The sequence below is a fragment of the Theobroma cacao genome, chromosome 3 (genome assembly GCF_000208745.1).
Source record: "Theobroma cacao cultivar B97-61/B2 chromosome 3, Criollo_cocoa_genome_V2, whole genome shotgun sequence".
Taxonomy (NCBI): Eukaryota; Viridiplantae; Streptophyta; class Magnoliopsida; order Malvales; family Malvaceae; genus Theobroma; species Theobroma cacao.
The window spans coordinates 36,108,286-36,124,549 of record NC_030852.1 but is presented as its reverse complement, the minus strand read 5'-3'; the positions used below and the strand labels follow the sequence as shown (position 1 = coordinate 36,124,549).

General features: G+C 37.7%; 3 protein-coding genes and 1 long non-coding RNA gene across 6 annotated transcripts; 2 read left to right on the top strand and 2 right to left on the bottom strand.

Moving 5' to 3' along the window:
* Positions 1,800-6,562, top strand: LOC18606920 (long-chain-alcohol oxidase FAO4A). The gene is made up of 3 exons (XM_018116840.1): positions 1,800-2,101; positions 2,488-2,757; positions 4,349-6,562. The coding sequence occupies exons 1-3, from the start codon at positions 1,835-1,837 to the stop codon at positions 6,203-6,205; spliced, it is 2,394 nt and encodes a 797-aa protein (XP_017972329.1). The 5' UTR covers positions 1,800-1,834; the 3' UTR covers positions 6,206-6,562.
* Positions 7,041-7,818, bottom strand: LOC108661091. Its single transcript, XR_001926903.1, has 2 exons — positions 7,739-7,818; positions 7,041-7,617 (listed from the first exon to the last, which is right to left on the bottom strand). It is a non-coding gene; the product is annotated as an uncharacterized LOC108661091 (long non-coding RNA).
* LOC18606919 lies at positions 7,609-9,461 on the top strand. The gene is made up of 3 exons (XM_007040817.2): positions 7,609-8,152; positions 8,236-8,435; positions 9,008-9,461. The coding sequence occupies exons 1-3, from the start codon at positions 8,048-8,050 to the stop codon at positions 9,291-9,293; spliced, it is 591 nt and encodes a 196-aa protein (XP_007040879.2). The 5' UTR covers positions 7,609-8,047; the 3' UTR covers positions 9,294-9,461.
* On the bottom strand, positions 10,596-16,053 carry LOC18606918 (decapping 5-like protein). 3 transcript variants are annotated; one of them, XM_007040812.2, is made up of 8 exons: positions 15,735-16,053; positions 14,620-14,720; positions 14,070-14,141; positions 13,090-13,977; positions 12,837-12,890; positions 11,393-11,590; positions 11,197-11,307; positions 10,596-11,089 (listed from the first exon to the last, which is right to left on the bottom strand). In XM_007040812.2, the coding sequence occupies exons 1-8, from the start codon at positions 15,880-15,882 to the stop codon at positions 10,937-10,939; spliced, it is 1,725 nt and encodes a 574-aa protein (XP_007040874.2). In that variant the 5' UTR covers positions 15,883-16,053; the 3' UTR covers positions 10,596-10,936. The 3 variants fall into 3 exon arrangements, with proteins under 3 accessions (XP_007040874.2, XP_007040877.2, XP_007040875.2); XM_007040813.2 differs by having other exon boundaries at positions 10,984-11,068; positions 11,158-11,307; XM_007040815.2 differs by lacking the exon at positions 12,837-12,890.

Sequence of the window (16,264 nt, the reverse complement as noted above, 5' to 3'; positions counted from 1 at the left end):
TTTTTTTTCCTTTTTTTTTGTTCGTGAGAGTAATACCTATGAATTATGTGTTTTTTTTTCCACCATTTTGTTGACAATGCATAATGCTCTTGTTCTTGTAACAATTTTATTAATTGTTGAATTATGTTCTTCATGAAAAGCTATATATATATATATGCATGCTAGCTTAATTATAGCTTTTAATTAAGGGTCCATCTGCTTCCAAGTCTAACGTTGTTGAAAGGGCAATCTCATTACCTTAGGGGCTGTCCTTTCGCTGTAGCCTATGGCCTATGGGTTGGTTAATTCCTTTCAACCATTTAATTTTGGATCCCAATAATGAAGGTGGATGCAATGGATTGCACTGTAGGTGTTCCTATTCGAGGTAGCTGATATATATATGTACCACTACTGTTTGCTTTATTTGTGTACTATACTTTTGATATTGTCATCGGTATAAATCGATAAATTTTATATAATTATTTGATGTAAAAATTAATAAAATTAAACTTAGATATATAGAAGATTATCTTTCTAATTTGAATAAAAGAATTGTAATTAATTTAGCAATTGGGACAAACATCAACACACATACACATATATATATATATATATATATATATATATATATATATATATATAGTAATTAGAGGTTATGTAAGTGACTTGTAGGTGTCTAACTTCCCAAGAAGTCAAACATGTTGCTGATATAAATAATTCTACTTTCCTCTTAAAGATTTTCTATTTCTACTAGTTTTTTTTGTTGTTTTTTCTCCTTAAAAACAAGAAGCTATTGACTCTAAAGTCCATATAGACTTTATTAATTTGTTTGCGGTTAGGCTAGCTATCTCCTCACCTATCTATTCAGAAACAGTGGTAATTTTCTATTGGTTAAAAACTACAAGTTATTTATGATAATCATGCAAGCTAATATTTGAAGCACAGAAGCATGTGGGCTGTAGCCACGATACCATATCATCTTTAATAGCAGAGACAGTAGTTTTGATCATGCAAGCATTTAGATAAGTTTTCCTTGAGAGTAACAGCTAGCTGTAGAAGTCAACTTGATGAAATATTTAAAGACAAATCCTCTACTCCTTTTGTTGTTTAATGCAGCTATATATATTTCCCATTGATATCACCACCTATTATATAGTCAACATGTTTATTGTACTAGTTAATTATTAATTATCCAAAACACAGCTTTATTTTATGTAGGCGGATCTTTTGTATTTTTGATTTAATAAAATAAAAATGGTTCAAGACATAAAAAAATTACTGTACATACTGTGAAAGCTGGGTGATTATTGACTGATTTTTTTTTTCTATTTCCTTGTGTCATCCTGGAACTGGGGCCGGTTTCATTGAATTAAACAAATTAGACAACTTGGTTTGTTATCGAAAAATAAACTAAATACTAAAAGGAAGAGCGTAATTATTTTAATATTGGTGGCAGTTGCATTGAGTTAAGACGGAGGAGGGGTGGAAGAATGGAANATATATAACGTATATATATATATATATTATGATTATATCTTAAATTTTAATTTTTAAATCCTAAACCTAAATGATAGAAACATTACTATGAAAAAACGACATCAAAGTCAGAGGATTTTATTGGGCGGTGGCCAATTTGGTTGATTGCTGCGCTATTAGCCTGTTACCGTGATAATCAATTTGGTTACTCATCTCCAGCACCTCTTCTCTCTCTTCCTCTCATCACTTTTTTTTTTTTTATATAAAATTTGGGTTTTTAATCTCAAGTCATTTTATTATATATATAGGACGTTAAGCTCTTTTGTTCAGATCATAATTAATCCATCTTTTATACACTAATTTTCATCTTAATTAAAGCATGGAGGAAAATGGCGTCGGTAGGCGAGAGGAGCAGACGACGGTGATTGAGTTGAGTACCGGCATTGACATAGAGAAACTCCCCCTATGGGAAGAGGAGAGGCAGTACCGTAATTGTTACGTCAACTCCATCTCCTCTCGCGAAATGGAGTCCCTCACTGCCATCTGCGATGCCTTCCTTCCATCCGTCCACGTCTCTGCCGCTGATGCTGATGCAGTTGCAACGTTTTATCAGTCTTCAGCTTCCATGGCTGCAACTCCAGAGCGTGTAGGAACTTTCTTCCTCACAAACCCTTGTCCTTTTGCTGTGCATCTTACATTAATTTACTGCTATATATGCTGCACGCAGTGTGGATCACCTTCATCTCCTTTGCTGAATAATCATCAAAATCACCCTTTAAACTTCATTCCTAATTAATGGTTTGTTGAATAACCTTGTCCTATTCCTCTACTTGTTTACTTTCAGAGTTTCAGTTCAAACCCCGAAACTTAAAATTATAATATTTGATTAAAAAAAAAGGCGTATCAACTAATTTAATCGTTCTTCAAATAAAAAATTATTTCAGATTATAAAAACTGACAATTACCAACTTTTTCAAAGCAAGTTAATTATTTAGTCTATGAATATTTCTACACATGCATGATGAGCTACAGGTAGGAGGGTTGCTGAGCGAGAGGATGGAACATCCCAAGAAATGGATGATAAGGTTAGCACTGTGGCTGTTGTCCACTTGGCTGGGAACCTTCGTACTCTGCGGACCAAGAAGCCTTTCGACCAATTTCCCCTTCTTCCATACTTTCTCTCAGTTGTCTCAACAGAAAAGGGAAGAAATTCTGCTTTCATGGTCTCTTAGTTTTTTCTATCACCTCAGAATGCTCTTCAAGTCCACGAAGCTTCTCACCCTGCTGGTCTTCTTCTCCCAGGTAAGAATCCTGTGTTTTTTTTTTTTACTCTTAACTTCTTTATTGTCTCGCTGATTAAGGTACTTTCTGTGGATTGGTCTGTTCAAAATTTTATGTTTTTATTTAGGGAGGAATTTTTTTAGCTCTTAAAGATAGAATATTTAAAAAATGACCTTCTTTTTAATTTTAATTTTTTTTAGTCGAGAGAAATTTTTTGAACAAAATTACCCTTAATGAACCTCTTCATATTCAAGTACTCTCAAATTTTCTCTCCCGCTATTTGTCTATTTTGCTCCTCATTTTGCTATGCTTTCCTTTTTTCTCTGTCGTCATCCAATTTTTTCTAATTTTATCATCATTACTATCTCTCTGTCTATATCTTGTTTTCTCGTCATATGATTAAAGAGTATGACATGAAAAGTAACAACACATTCTTGGGTTTATTGGTGTACATTCACAAAATACTCTCTTTGCCTATCTCTTGCCATTTCATCATCAATTTACAGATCAAAAAATATGATATGGTGAGTAACAACGGATTCTCGGATTTATGAGTGTTAAGTTTTTTCAATGATTCAAGTTTAATAAAACATGCTTTAGAGTGTAACAAAGTGATTCATGTCTTGAATCATTGAAAAAACTTAACACTTATAAACTCAAAAATCCATTGTTACTCACTATGTCATTCTTTTTGATCTATAGATCGATGATGAGATGGTGAGAGATAGATAGAGAGAGGGTTTTATGAATGTGAACCAATAAAACTAAGAATACGTTGTTATCTTTCATATTATGCTTTTTGATATGTAGATCGACGACAAGATGACGAGAGATAGGCAGAGAGATAGTGATGGAGGTAAAATTAAAGAAAGTTAGATGAGGAGAGAGATGAATGGAGAGCACAATAGAATGGGGAGCAAAGCAAATGAATGGTGAGAGAGAAAATTTGGAAGTATTTAATTTGTTTGAAATCGTTTTCAGGGTATTTTTGTTATTTTAAGATTAAAATTGACTAAAACAGTTAACTTTATATTGAAAGTTATTTTTTGAAATGAACTTAGAGTTGTCTTTTACGATTTTCTCTTTTATTTATCAAAAAAGTCTTATTCAACTTAGTGTTCAAAATATCAATATCTTTTAAAATCTTTCACATTTTATTCTATTTTTGTCAGTTTAAAAAAGTATATATGTATTTCTTGAGAGTCAATGAGATGCATTAAAAAACAGGTGCCAAGCCATCGCAAATTAAAGGAAGTACATCAACTTTGCATCATAATTAATGGTAAATGCAACTACTCTGATGCTTATCGGCACTGAGTGGTGCATCAGAGTAGTGGTTGTGACAATAGGACTAGCTAGTTCATTCAACTAGTTATTAATTCGGTTTGCAAGAAACAATTAATGCCTGCTAGCTGCTGCAATCACTACTGTACAAAGAGAAAATGACCAAAAACTACGAACCAACGCAACATTCATTATCAGCTAACCAGAGATCAGTAAAGGCAATGATGTTCTAAATTGCATGGACTACAATTGGTAATAGCACGCATGCAGGACATTCCGACAGATCGACCTCACTTCATCAGATCATTAATGAACCTGTTGCTCACAGGTAGATGAGAAGAATCAAAACTTGTCATGGAAAGCGATAGGCTACTGCGGACCTGACCCAGAGTTCCAACCTCAAGCCAGTCGATTGAAGACGTCAAAACAAAATGGTTATGGAAACTTCATCTGTAAGGAACAAGAATGCAAAGAAGATGGTGAGAAAGAAGAGCGTTATGGTCCCCTCTGTAGAGGTCTTATCAACCTAAAACACCCACGAGACGTTGTCGCAGATAATCTACTACGATTTGGGCTCCCGGTTTCGGTTCGTCCTAAGAAGATTAATCCACCCAACTTATCTCATCCTTCTTTAACCATCAAATGTGATGCAGTAATAGTTGGTTCCGGCTCGGGAGGCGGTGTGGTGGCTGGTGTTCTTGCCAAGGCTGGTTACAAAGTGCTTGTTTTAGAGAAAGGAAACTACTTCGCCAGGAGCAATCTTTCACTTCTTGAAGGGCCAAGTATGGATCAAATGTACATGTCTGGTGGTATGTTGGCAACTGATGACATGGGAGTTGTGATACTTGCAGGCTCGACTGTCGGTGGAGGCTCTACAATCAATTGGTCAGCTTCAATTAAAACCCCACAGCATGTGATCAACGAATGGTGTGACCGCTGTAAGCTGGAGTTATTTGACAGCAAATTGTACAAAGAAGCCATGGATGTGGTATGCGAGAAAATGGGAGTTCAGTCTGAAATTGTTGAAGAAGGATTCAACAATGCAGTTTTGAGAAAAGGGTGTGAAGAATTGGGGTATCCCGTAAATGATATTCCAAGAAATTCACCGCCTGATCATTACTGTGGTTGGTGCTGTATGGGCTGCAAAGATGGAAGAAAGAAGGGTACTTCAGAAACGTGGCTAGTGGACTTGGTAAATTCAGGAAATGGTGTAATTCTTCCTGGATGTGAGGCCATTAAAGTTTTACACAAAAGAAGGAAAGGGAGAGGCCGAAATAGAGCAACTGGGATTGCTTTTCAGTTGGAATATGTAGGGGCAAAAGACATCTGCATTGTGGAGTCTAAGGTGACCATTGTTGCTTGCGGGGCTCTCAGTACTCCACCTTTGTTGAAAAGAAGTGGTTTGAAGAATGCTAACATTGGGAAAAACTTGCATCTCCATCCAGTGGCCATGGCCTGGGGATATTTTCCAGATGCGCCTTTGTCCAGTGGTTGGCCAGAGAAAGAGAAGAAGAGCTATGAAGGAGGAATTATGACAGCAATGTCTACTGTTGTTGCAAATATGGACAAGTCTGGATATGGAGCAGTACTACAGACACCAGCATTGCACCCTGGCATGTTCTCAGCATTAATGCCCTGGCTTTCTGGTGCAGACATGAAAAGGAGAATGCTCAGGTTCTCTAGGACAGCTCACATATTTGCATTGGCAAGGGATAAAGGGTCAGGACACGTATATTCACCAAATTCAATTGGTTATAAGATGGAAGCCACCGATGAAGAGAATCTGAAGAAAGGATTAGATAAAATTTTAAGAATACTGGCAGCAGCTGGAGCTGAAGAGATTGGGACACATCACTGCAAAGGGAAGAGCATAAATGTGAAGCAAGCAAGCTCACATGAGTTCGAGAGGTTTGTCAAGGAGGAGAGTTCGAGGCCATTAAGAGACTTAAATACACAAATATGTTCAGCTCATCAGATGGGTAGCTGCCGCATGGGGATTGATCCAAAGCAATCTGTGGTGAACCAGATGGGGGAAACATGGGAGGTTGAAGGACTTTTTGTTGCCGATTCAAGTGTTTTTCCGACGGCTTTAGGTGTCAATCCAATGGTAACTATTCAAGCTATTGCTTACTGTACAGCACAGTCCGTTCTTGACGTTTTGAAGAGGAAGAAAAGTATATACTGAATCGGCTGTCTCAATCTTCAACTCTTGTATATACCAATCTTCCCACATTGAAGAAAATTAAGCTTGGGTGCTTGAAGTTGTTGAAAGGGGTTTAAGGATTGGGTTAAGGGCTTAGGGCAGTGCGGCATGTATATATATATATATATATAAAGAAGGCGATCGTCTGCCAACTATCTCGCAAATCTTGGCCAAGTGCGCTGCGAATGGCCTGCCTATAGTTCTTGAGGATCTTCCTCATGGAGGCTCAGGTTTCAGCTGCTGGCAGATGCTAATGGTGTTTCCCTTTTGCGTGTTTAATGCTACAGTCTTAGTTGATTAAACTGTATAATAAAAAGTTGAGTGCCTCCTTCTACTCCTTGACTAGTTTATTGCTGGACATATTGTGCACATGATTGACACACATATCATGCATGAATCCAACCATGCATCCTGAGCACCTTGTGACAAAGAATAATACTACTTAGCTTCAACCTTTCCTAGCATAAGATAAGATCCTAAAACGTGGATTGAGTTTCGAAGGTATGTCTCTCAGCCCAAGGCTAAATTTTGAGCTTACCCAACTCAAGAACTAACATGGAATGGGTTTTAAAACATGGGCTTCCGTAATTCACAAGATTGTAAAGAACGGAAAAATCAAATACTACCTCAAAGATCAGCATTGTGGGTGGGAGTCCAAAACCTATACAATTTATGTGTTTGAACTTTAAACCTAGTTAACTATTTGTATACATCATCTAGTGATAAACATTCAAAGTCTATGGACAATCAAAGTGTTAGTGTCTTCCTCACCATAAATGAATTCGATGGCAGTAATGAAACAAAAACATTCCGAGCATAAGCAGGAAGGACAATATTACACCTACAACCGTAGGTGATTGTTCCATAGGCTCTAAAATATTGTTAGATTCTCAAATTTTATCAGATGAAGACTTTTATCTGTCCATGAAGAAAACGGTCAACTAACATAGTCAGAATGTAAGAAAAGAAAGTGGGCATAAGCAAACATGGAATCATTCTTTCTCCCTTTCAGGGTGGTGGGTGGAAGCAAGGTTGCATTGTGCCACACACACTGGCAGGCCAAGCATCTAGCTACAGCGGCAAGGCCATAGTGCTTCATCAGTTCAGCATCAGATGCCATGGATTATTTTAATCGAAACAAAAACTGCTCAAGCAAGGAAATTTCTAAGAAGAAACTTCAAAGCTCAGCTGGCTGGGAGAGCCAGTTCCAAATCAATTCCCTTCACAAAATATGTGTCGTCCTTTTCCTTTTCTTAAAATAATAGAAACCAACGCACGTTGAGACAAAGTCCACCACTCCAAGTATATATCCAACTTGCACCACCGAAAGCACTGCAATATACACACAATTCTCCCCCGAAAAAGCCTGATGCTATTAACCATTAAATAATTATCTACAACGAAACATTAAGGAAATAAAAAACCAAGTATCAAATCTGTAGTCAATTAAAGCATATTATGAACTCCTCGTGATTTTATCGTTTTGAATTGTCAAAAAAAAGACTGCAAACTTACCCTTGAGACGGTTGTTGACCACCTGCACGTCATTGAAAAAGAAAGAGATCGAAAAGCTTCCCATAGAATCTACAACTACATATATGAGTAAATAGAGTTAGGACTTTGGGGACATGGTATCTCTCCTTCGAAGCAATGAAAGAATTGTTTGGAAGAAAAGCTCAACCACCGCTAAGGAAGAAAACCAAGGGACAGAAAGAGGAGGATCGCCACCTACAGCTATTTTCGTCTGTCTATCCCTTGAGTAAGCCCCAAGCCTCCTTCTTCCTTCTTCTTGCCTCCACTTGAATTCTCTTGTCCTTTCAAGCCATGGGAAAACATCGAGTTGGTTTCGTGTTGATCTTCTCCGCCATTGCCTCCCTCGGCCTTGTCTCCTTCGCCTCTTGTCTTGTTGCAGAGGCTAAGAGACCCAAGGTACGTTGGTATTTTGTTCATTGCAATTGATACATGAGTTTTTAATTTGTTTGTTTTCTAAAACGACTCTCTCGTTCTTGCAGAAGGGTGATCTCAAGTTGGATGGAAAGCTGTGTTTCTTGCCTACCAGTCGTGCCTTCGGATTCGGAGTTGCAGCACTGATCTGTCTCTCAATCGCTCAAATCATAGGCAACGTAGCAATCTGGGCGAATTGCTGGTGGAGAGGAAAGGCGAGAAAGGCTAAGAAACCATTTCTTACTGCAATTCTCCTGGCTATTTCCTGGTAGGTGATCCACCTCTTGCACGTCTCTATTGATGCAATCAATTAGTCAGTCATCCATTGCCACGTTAACAGAGACAAATTAGGCTGCTCAGTACTGCTCCTAGAATTGTATTGTGGACCCATAGTTTAGGTCGTACAGAGTATCATTTACCTATGAAGTACAAACCAAAATCGTAGATAGATGAAACCGTTTTCTCCCTGCTATGTTCATTGCTAGAATTTCTGGCCACCAATAACCATAATTCCAGAAAGCCCAGTTTCACACATTTCCGGCCTTTTCCCTAAAGGGAGTGATGTGGGTCAATCTGATTGGCTACCGATCGAAAACTACGATGATTTTCAAGAGAGACAGAGAGGCGACCAACTTAGATGGGAAAACGCATGATAAACATGGACAGCTGGAAATGTCTAAGTTTCTTAAATCTCAACGCCTGGGAAAATTATATTTAATTAAAAAAAGGATAACATTTTGACGTTGCTAATACTAATAAATAATCATAGCAGAAACATGGTCTTGGTATTAAAAAAAAATACATAAAGGTTAAAAAGCTTCGAATCTATCAAATTTGCAGGATCAGCTTTGGAGTTGCAGTCATCTTATTAAGTGCGGCCATGAGTATGAGCCGAACACAACCCTACGGAGAAGGATGGTTGGACGGTGAATGCTACCTAGTTAGAGATGGAGTATACATAAGTTCCGGGGTTTTAGGCCTGGCTGCCCTGTTCACCTTGCTCGGCGCAGCCGCCATGATGATTACGGTGGATCAGGTTGATCAAGGCCAGAAAGTATATGCACAGAATGTCGACAATAAAAGCAGTGATAGAATTGCAATGTTTGGGGAATCAGAGGCGGCTTAGTTTCAAGAAACAGGATGGGTTTATAAATTTTCAAAGAAAAAGAATCAAGTCTTCCACTGAAGACCGCAACTGACAACCGCTGAAACATTGCAGACGCCAAAAGGCCCAACGGGAGGCTTGAAAAGCAATACTGGAAACTCTTCTACATCTTGATATTGATATTAGGAAGACAGTGAGCAAGGGCCCAAAGGGGATGCCCCACTATTCACTTGACTTCCTGGGTCCCGCTTCCCCCTTCCTAAAGTCAGAAAAGATAATTAGCTTCATCAAAAAATTGACACAGATGGGTTTCTTCTTTTGTATATATTCCCATAAAGTTAGTTGGTGATGTAGATAGGCCCTCCACCATTGAAACAAATCAATACTAAATTCAATTTATTTGATACCTTAACAAACGTATTCCCTCTTCGTAGCTTTCCTTCTTTTCTCCGCTTCGCATTCGTAATATATCAAGCAAAGCGCCAATTAACTTAGGACAGTAATGAAAAAATCAAAAATAAAAACACAACATACCAAAATGACTGGCATTAAGGCAAAAGGGTAGGAAACCATATAGAATAATACCAGGGGAAATTTTACTAGTAACAAATTGATGTAGGTGGGTAGGAACTAAATCTTCCTTACCCCTCTTCCATGCTTGAACAACACTTCCATAGAGGGCTCCACACCTATCATAACTAACTACAGTAAAGCAAAAAATTCCTATTCCTATTATGCCTTGCCCTCGACATAAGACATATCTCAACAGGCATCCCCTCATAACATATTATTATTCATCATCCATCAGTGTTGATGCTTCCTCTACTGTTCCTCTAACATTCAAATATAAGTTAGCCGCTCCACTTTACAGGTTAAAACGTTTTTACACGCTGAACCATTTCTCCTATAGGCCAATTAATTTTTGGCGGTCCAATATTGGCGGTTCACAACATCTTTCTCTACATAAACATTAATTTTGAAATTTAGATATATCATAATCGCTATTAGACCAACCAGTAGTAATCCAATCACCCTCTCTTCGCTACCTTTCTTAATGTTATAAAATAGTTATAAAGCATTAACTGGCACTACCTCCCTCGCTGTGTGAGAAAACCTTCCTTAGTTGACACTAGGAACCAAACCAGTTGCCAGCTCCCCTTGCCCCTGTCTGCTTTCCTCAAAATTTCTCATGATAATGACTTAACATGAAGAAAGAAAAAAGCACTATACCAGATATGGTAACTGCCTCAAAATCTCAGTGCAGATAAAATAAATGGTTAAAAAAGGTTGTTAGCATTGTAGATGGAAATTACCTAAATCCAGTGAATAAAAAAAAGGGGACGGTGGAATTGTCTTTACAAGGATGGTGGACACACAATCATCATTCACATATATGCATCAAGCTTCAATAATTCTTTTCGTTAAAAAATTATAGGGAAAAGGCGAGCTCACGAGCAAAAAAAAAAAATGACATGAACCTGCCATAATGTATCAGTATAGTTGTTCCTACCAAGCATCTCAGCAAGAAAATCTCAAACAACCATTCATTTACCTTGATATAATGTCTTCATAAAGCCAAAGGTTGATGAGAAAAACCAAGATGACAGATGACAATGTCTCTAGCAGCCATGGGCTTTAATAGAACACTGAAAACTCAAATAACATCAGGGATACATGTTCTGACCACAGCCCCTCCCACCATAGCCATATCCCCTGGCCCAGTTGTAAGAGCCTCCATAATTCTGACCACGTCCAGCACCATAGCCACGATAAGGTCCATAACTGACATGGGATCTCTGTTGGAAGTTGCCAAAAGTCTGGAAAGTTAAAATGCAACAAAAGTTTAATTATTTAACAAACCTTAACTTTTCATGTAGTTCTGTACCTGTTTCTTTCTGTGAAAATATTCAAAGAATCAACAAACCTCACTATCTAACTTCATTCTCTCAGAGAAACGATTTTGTCCATTCCTTGCACCACGGGAATGAGAGTTACAGGAAATTGTGTCAAAGAAGTCATCTTTCTTGTAAGCAGGCTGCAGAAATGTGAAATTTGAAATCATATTAAAAATGATGAAAATAGCAAAACCTGCCTTGTATATAGAGCATTAAGAGAAAAACCTGTGTATCAAATTTTGCCAGTAGGCCAAAACCCTGTTTGTCCCCCAAGCTGTGATCAGATGCATCATCCTCCATGCCTTCTGCTTTATCCTTTTGGCTTGCCTTCCCAAGGTAGCCCCACACTTCATCCTTTTTGAACTTCTCATTCATGGCTTCAAAATCAAATTCTTCAGTATACGGTGTGGTGGAGTACAGAGACTGCAAAAATTTAACAATATGTAACAAGTAACTTTTTATAAGATTTCAAATATCCAATATTATCTACACAAATGGATTTTAAACACAGTCTTCAACTCATATTGATCCATTTATATATACAGTAAAAGAATCAAAGGACCCAATGCTTCTTGACATAAGCCTTGCCTCAAGAAAAAAGAGGGGGGGGGGGGGGGATGGGGAGAGAGGAAAAGGTCCACAACAAAAGCAATGCATATAAAATCACAACTAAACTGAAGCCACATAAAAATGAATCAAACCCCTCAACACAATATCAAACAACTGCAGACCAATTCCCATGCCAAAAAATAGACAAGGCCTCATTTAATCACATGAATGATCTGCATTCACTTCAATACCAACATGCAGACTGCATGAAAAGAAAAATAAAAGCAACCAGATCACCCAATAGCAGGCATATGTTCAAATGACATGGATAGGAAATTAAATCAAAGGGATCTATCTATGACAAAAGTAAGGCTCATGTTCCAATGGTATCATACATTCGGGACTCAGGAGTAGGCCTCCAATTCACCCAGAAAATTGTTGATGCTTAAATATTATGAAAAGCTGCCTATCTAAGAACTAAGACAGTAAAATGCAAGTTTGAGGTCTTGAACTGGACGTCCTAGCATGTATGCTTCAAAAGTGGAAGCACTATGTTTTACCATTAAGAAAACTGCACTATGCATCTCTCAAATAGATAACCAGCTCCGCCCCCATTTAGAAGAGAAAGAGCACCTCTATATGAAGCAATAAGCTCGACTGATGCTTTATTCAGGTTTCCCTTCATCAACAATAGCATGTCTGTAACACCTTACCATTAGAAATTTCATGCATGAAGATCTATTCTGGAGTTACTAACCACACACCATGACTCGCTTCAATTCTCAACCAAAATTACATAATATGCCTCGTGAAGATAGACACTGCAACAGTTAATTACACATTACTCAATCATGCTCTAGCAAGTGCCAAAGGTAATCATATTTGGCAAACACCACAGCAGCTAAACTCCATCTTTAGGTGCATAACATCTTTCAATTCACTCAGAAACATCCATTCTAAATTCAAGATTTGTTCCTTTCATTCTCTAACATCATTTTAAGGAAATTCTAACATGTGCACGAAGGACGCTGGTTAATACTACTATTTAAAGAATGGTGATTTCAACCTGTAACCTAAGGGCACAGGTTAGATGAGATTTTAATATATTGGTTAGTCTAACCTCTCGGAAAAGACATTCTGCAAAACTCAAAATTTCTGTCAGGAAGTTTTGTTCCTGGTAGACAAAATGTATGATTATTTCAGAATCTTGTCAAAACAGTACAAATACAAGCAAGATGGTTAACATCTGTATTTTCTTTTAAGCTTCAACTAATAGGAATACTTCAGAATGTTTATGCATGACTATCACAAGTATAAGCTTTCATATTCAACAAAGTACAAAGAAACTTTGGAGAAAATAAAAATTATCTGACCTGTTGTGCAGGAGCTGGCAATGGCAACAATGGTGGTTGAGTAACTGGAGTAGAATTCACAGATGGAGTGTAAGATGTTAGTGATGCGACTGCAATTGTATGATCCGGGTATGTATTCTGTGTTGAAGAAAGCACATGGGGCCTGGTTTGTGCTAGCTGACCCGGAGTTACCAAAGATGGAGATGATGTTAGCAAGGAACCTGAAGACCAAGCTGGATAAGGCATGGGGTTCGGAAGAACAGATAAAGGATCTGCGGCAGCAGGGCTAGTAACAGGTTTGACAATAGGTTGAGATTCAGGGATGTTTGTGTCTCCAAAAGATGAAGGAAATGATGACATTGACAGTCTATTAGCAGTATATGCAGCCTGCGAGGGTGGAGATGCTTTTATGGATGAGCAGGATGGCAAATTGGGGTACATGGAACCTTGCACTGGAGTAAAAGAGCCAGTGACAGAAGAATGTGAAGAACTAGATGTAATAGATGAAAGGACAGGATTAACAGGTTCTGATGCATTTATCAATCCCATAATTGGAGAAGAGTTAAGATCAGGATTGTTTACATGACTCTGCACTGTCAAAGGAGATGACAACATTGAAGGAGATTGGACAGGAATAGGATTCTGTTGAGCTTGAGAAACATTGCTTGGAGTTCCATTGTATCCTTGCCAATACAACGGAGTGGAAAATAATGGAGTACCAGCATTTTGAGCAGCCAGTGAATAATTTGATGGATACACCTGAGATGAAAATTGATGTGTTGGCAAAGCACTCGGATAGACTCTACTGGCTAATGCAGGGTTATCCTGCCACTGAGTTGATTCTGTTAAAGTTCTACCACCAACTGAAACTGACGGAAAAGGGCTAAGAGGCACACCAGCAAACTGTGACTGCAAAGGGAAGAAACACAAGAAGAAAATTAATTACTCTTGAATTGACCCTTGGAAAGTTTTAAATTTTAGATATTTTCAAATGTTAATACCTGAATAATGGCAGGGTCATTGTTAATCTGCTCATCTATTTGCACAGGAGGGGGAGACTTAACTTGCAGATCCTGGAGTTGAACGTGTCAATAGAGATCAGCATACACCACAAACCAATATCTTATAACATTCCAACAATTTACTATGAGTATTCACGTGCATATTTGTGTCTGTGTGTGTGTGTGATTCCTAGCATGCTTGTGCATGCCCATATAAACGAAAAAAAATTAAGCAGAAGGTTCCCAACATGAGAGGCAAAAGGAAAGCCAAGGCAAAAACCAACTCCTAACTAAATCAGCAATCTTTTCCTCTATATGGTTAGATTAAATACAATCAGAATCAATGAGCAAAACATTGAAGAGCTCCCACTGGCTTGCCATAAGATTTAGCGTTAACCTTGAGTGGACAAGATTCAGCCCAAACCGCATTCTGATGCCTAAATGATTGTTCTCAGACAGAACTACTTCTATGCATGCTCTCATAGATTGGTCACATATTCAAAACAAAAAAACATTTGAGAAGACAGATCCATGAAATGCTCTCACTTACCTTAATGTCACTTCCACGAAAGAGAATGTATTCATACACTTTATCACTTGGTGGCACTTGTGGACCATCCTTCTTCCGACCCTCTGTTCCATAAGATCTTACTGTAACATCAAAAGAAAGAGAACACATCAGGAAAAGAAAATGGCCTAGGAAAACAGCATTAGGAACACCAAAATCATAATCAATTCCGCCTAATGCCTACACATATATCTGAAAAGATTAGTAAACACTGATTTTGCACATCCACTATCTAAACAACCAAATGAATTCATGGAAAAGTAAATCAAACCCCAGTGTTTCAGCACCCTTCCAGAAAAACAAAAAAAACAAAAAGGAGGAGGAAACATGAAATGTAGAGGGCTTCAAAGACTCATAGAAGAATAAGGAAACATGAAATTTGATGAGGTTTTAAAGACTCATCATTCACCAAGCATGTCCTAAAAACTTACAGTGGTGGAAAATCAAGATATATTAAGACCTTATGAGCTAGTCACATTAAGGAAAATGTGGAACAATATAACAGTCTTTATGCCACTAAAATAATCCAGATATTGGTTACTTTAAGAATCTGTAAAAGCCAGAGAAAGGATCTGTTCATAAATCACCAAAAGTTATAAACTAAACTGAAAGAACCAGCAACTATGTGCTGAAGAAATTATCATCTATTAATCTGATTCTGTCCACAATATGGATACCACAATATTAGAAATATTGGAAAAACCCTAAACCCTTCAACTCAAAAAAATAAAAAGGAAAAATATAACTTTTTGATCTAAATGGTTCTGTTTATAGCAACTTATCAATATATAATCACCTTAAAACAAATGCTCTATCACATATTCACTAAAGTTTCGATCAACAAATTTCACAACCTATAAATACTTAACCACACAAATCGCTAACCAAACCATCATCTCAAGAACCGCACATCATCACTTCACCAAATAATAAATATAAATAAAAGAGAAAAGGAGAGAAAAAAAGAAAAGCCCCTAGGTCGACAGACAGTAGAAGAAATGTATATACATAACGTGCAAGAGACATTAACCAGTACGAAATACGCGTACATACGTACGTATGTTTATGAGTGTTTTGATCAAGAAAAATACGAATACCGTTTTGGAGGCCAATGGCGGAATCTTGGACGTTGAGATAATAAAGAACACCTTCATAGCGTATCTCGTACTTGGAGATGAGACTAATGAAGTTTCCTATGTACGAGTCCCCTACATTTTTCGAATTCGACGAGGATTCGCTCGCCATCGCTATCTAATCAACCGCTACGAAAATTGAAAACGAAAAACTATCACGATTCTTTTTCTCTAGAAAATCAGCAAGGAAAGACGAGAATGGAGAAAAGAAAAATAGGTTCTCCTTGATTGATTGTTTCAAAAGTTGGGATTTGTTCTTCCCTGAAGAATTTAAAAGTTTGCTTTTGCGTGATGGAAAAATTTCAGGCGGGCAGGGATTATGTAACTTATGTATTTGCACCGGGAAAATGCCGATTCCTCCACACGACGTCGTTGCAATGCTCACTCTTAAAAGAGTTTTTTTCCTGTACGTGATAAAAATTAAAAAGGGCGTATTTATATTGTGAGAGCTCATTTCCACGTGGCACTCACTAGATTTGTTACAAAAAGAAAAA

Excerpts from the sequence above, each read along its gene's own strand:
- LOC18606919 (XM_007040817.2), top strand. The coding sequence starts at position 8,048 with ATGGGAAAACATCGAGTTGGTTTCGTGTTGATCTTCTCCGCCATTGCC. Across the intron at positions 8,153-8,235 it reads CAGAGGCTAAGAGACCCAAG|AAGGGTGATCTCAAGTTGGA; the intron begins GTACGTTGGTAT and ends TCGTTCTTGCAG. Across the intron at positions 8,436-9,007 it reads ATTCTCCTGGCTATTTCCTG|GATCAGCTTTGGAGTTGCAG; the intron begins GTAGGTGATCCA and ends TCAAATTTGCAG.
- LOC18606920 (XM_018116840.1), top strand. The coding sequence starts at position 1,835 with ATGGAGGAAAATGGCGTCGGTAGGCGAGAGGAGCAGACGACGGTGATT. Across the intron at positions 2,102-2,487 it reads TGGCTGCAACTCCAGAGCGT|GTAGGAGGGTTGCTGAGCGA; the intron begins GTAGGAACTTTC and ends GATGAGCTACAG. Across the intron at positions 2,758-4,348 it reads TGCTGGTCTTCTTCTCCCAG|GTAGATGAGAAGAATCAAAA; the intron begins GTAAGAATCCTG and ends TGTTGCTCACAG.
- LOC18606918 (XM_007040812.2), bottom strand. The coding sequence starts at position 15,882 with ATGGCGAGCGAATCCTCGTCGAATTCGAAAAATGTAGGGGACTCGTAC. Across the intron at positions 14,142-14,619 it reads TTCGTGGAAGTGACATTAAG|GATCTGCAAGTTAAGTCTCC; the intron begins GTAAGTGAGAGC and ends GTTCAACTCCAG. Across the intron at positions 11,591-12,836 it reads CAGAATGTCTTTTCCGAGAG|TCTCTGTACTCCACCACACC; the intron begins GTTAGACTAACC and ends AAATTTTTGCAG.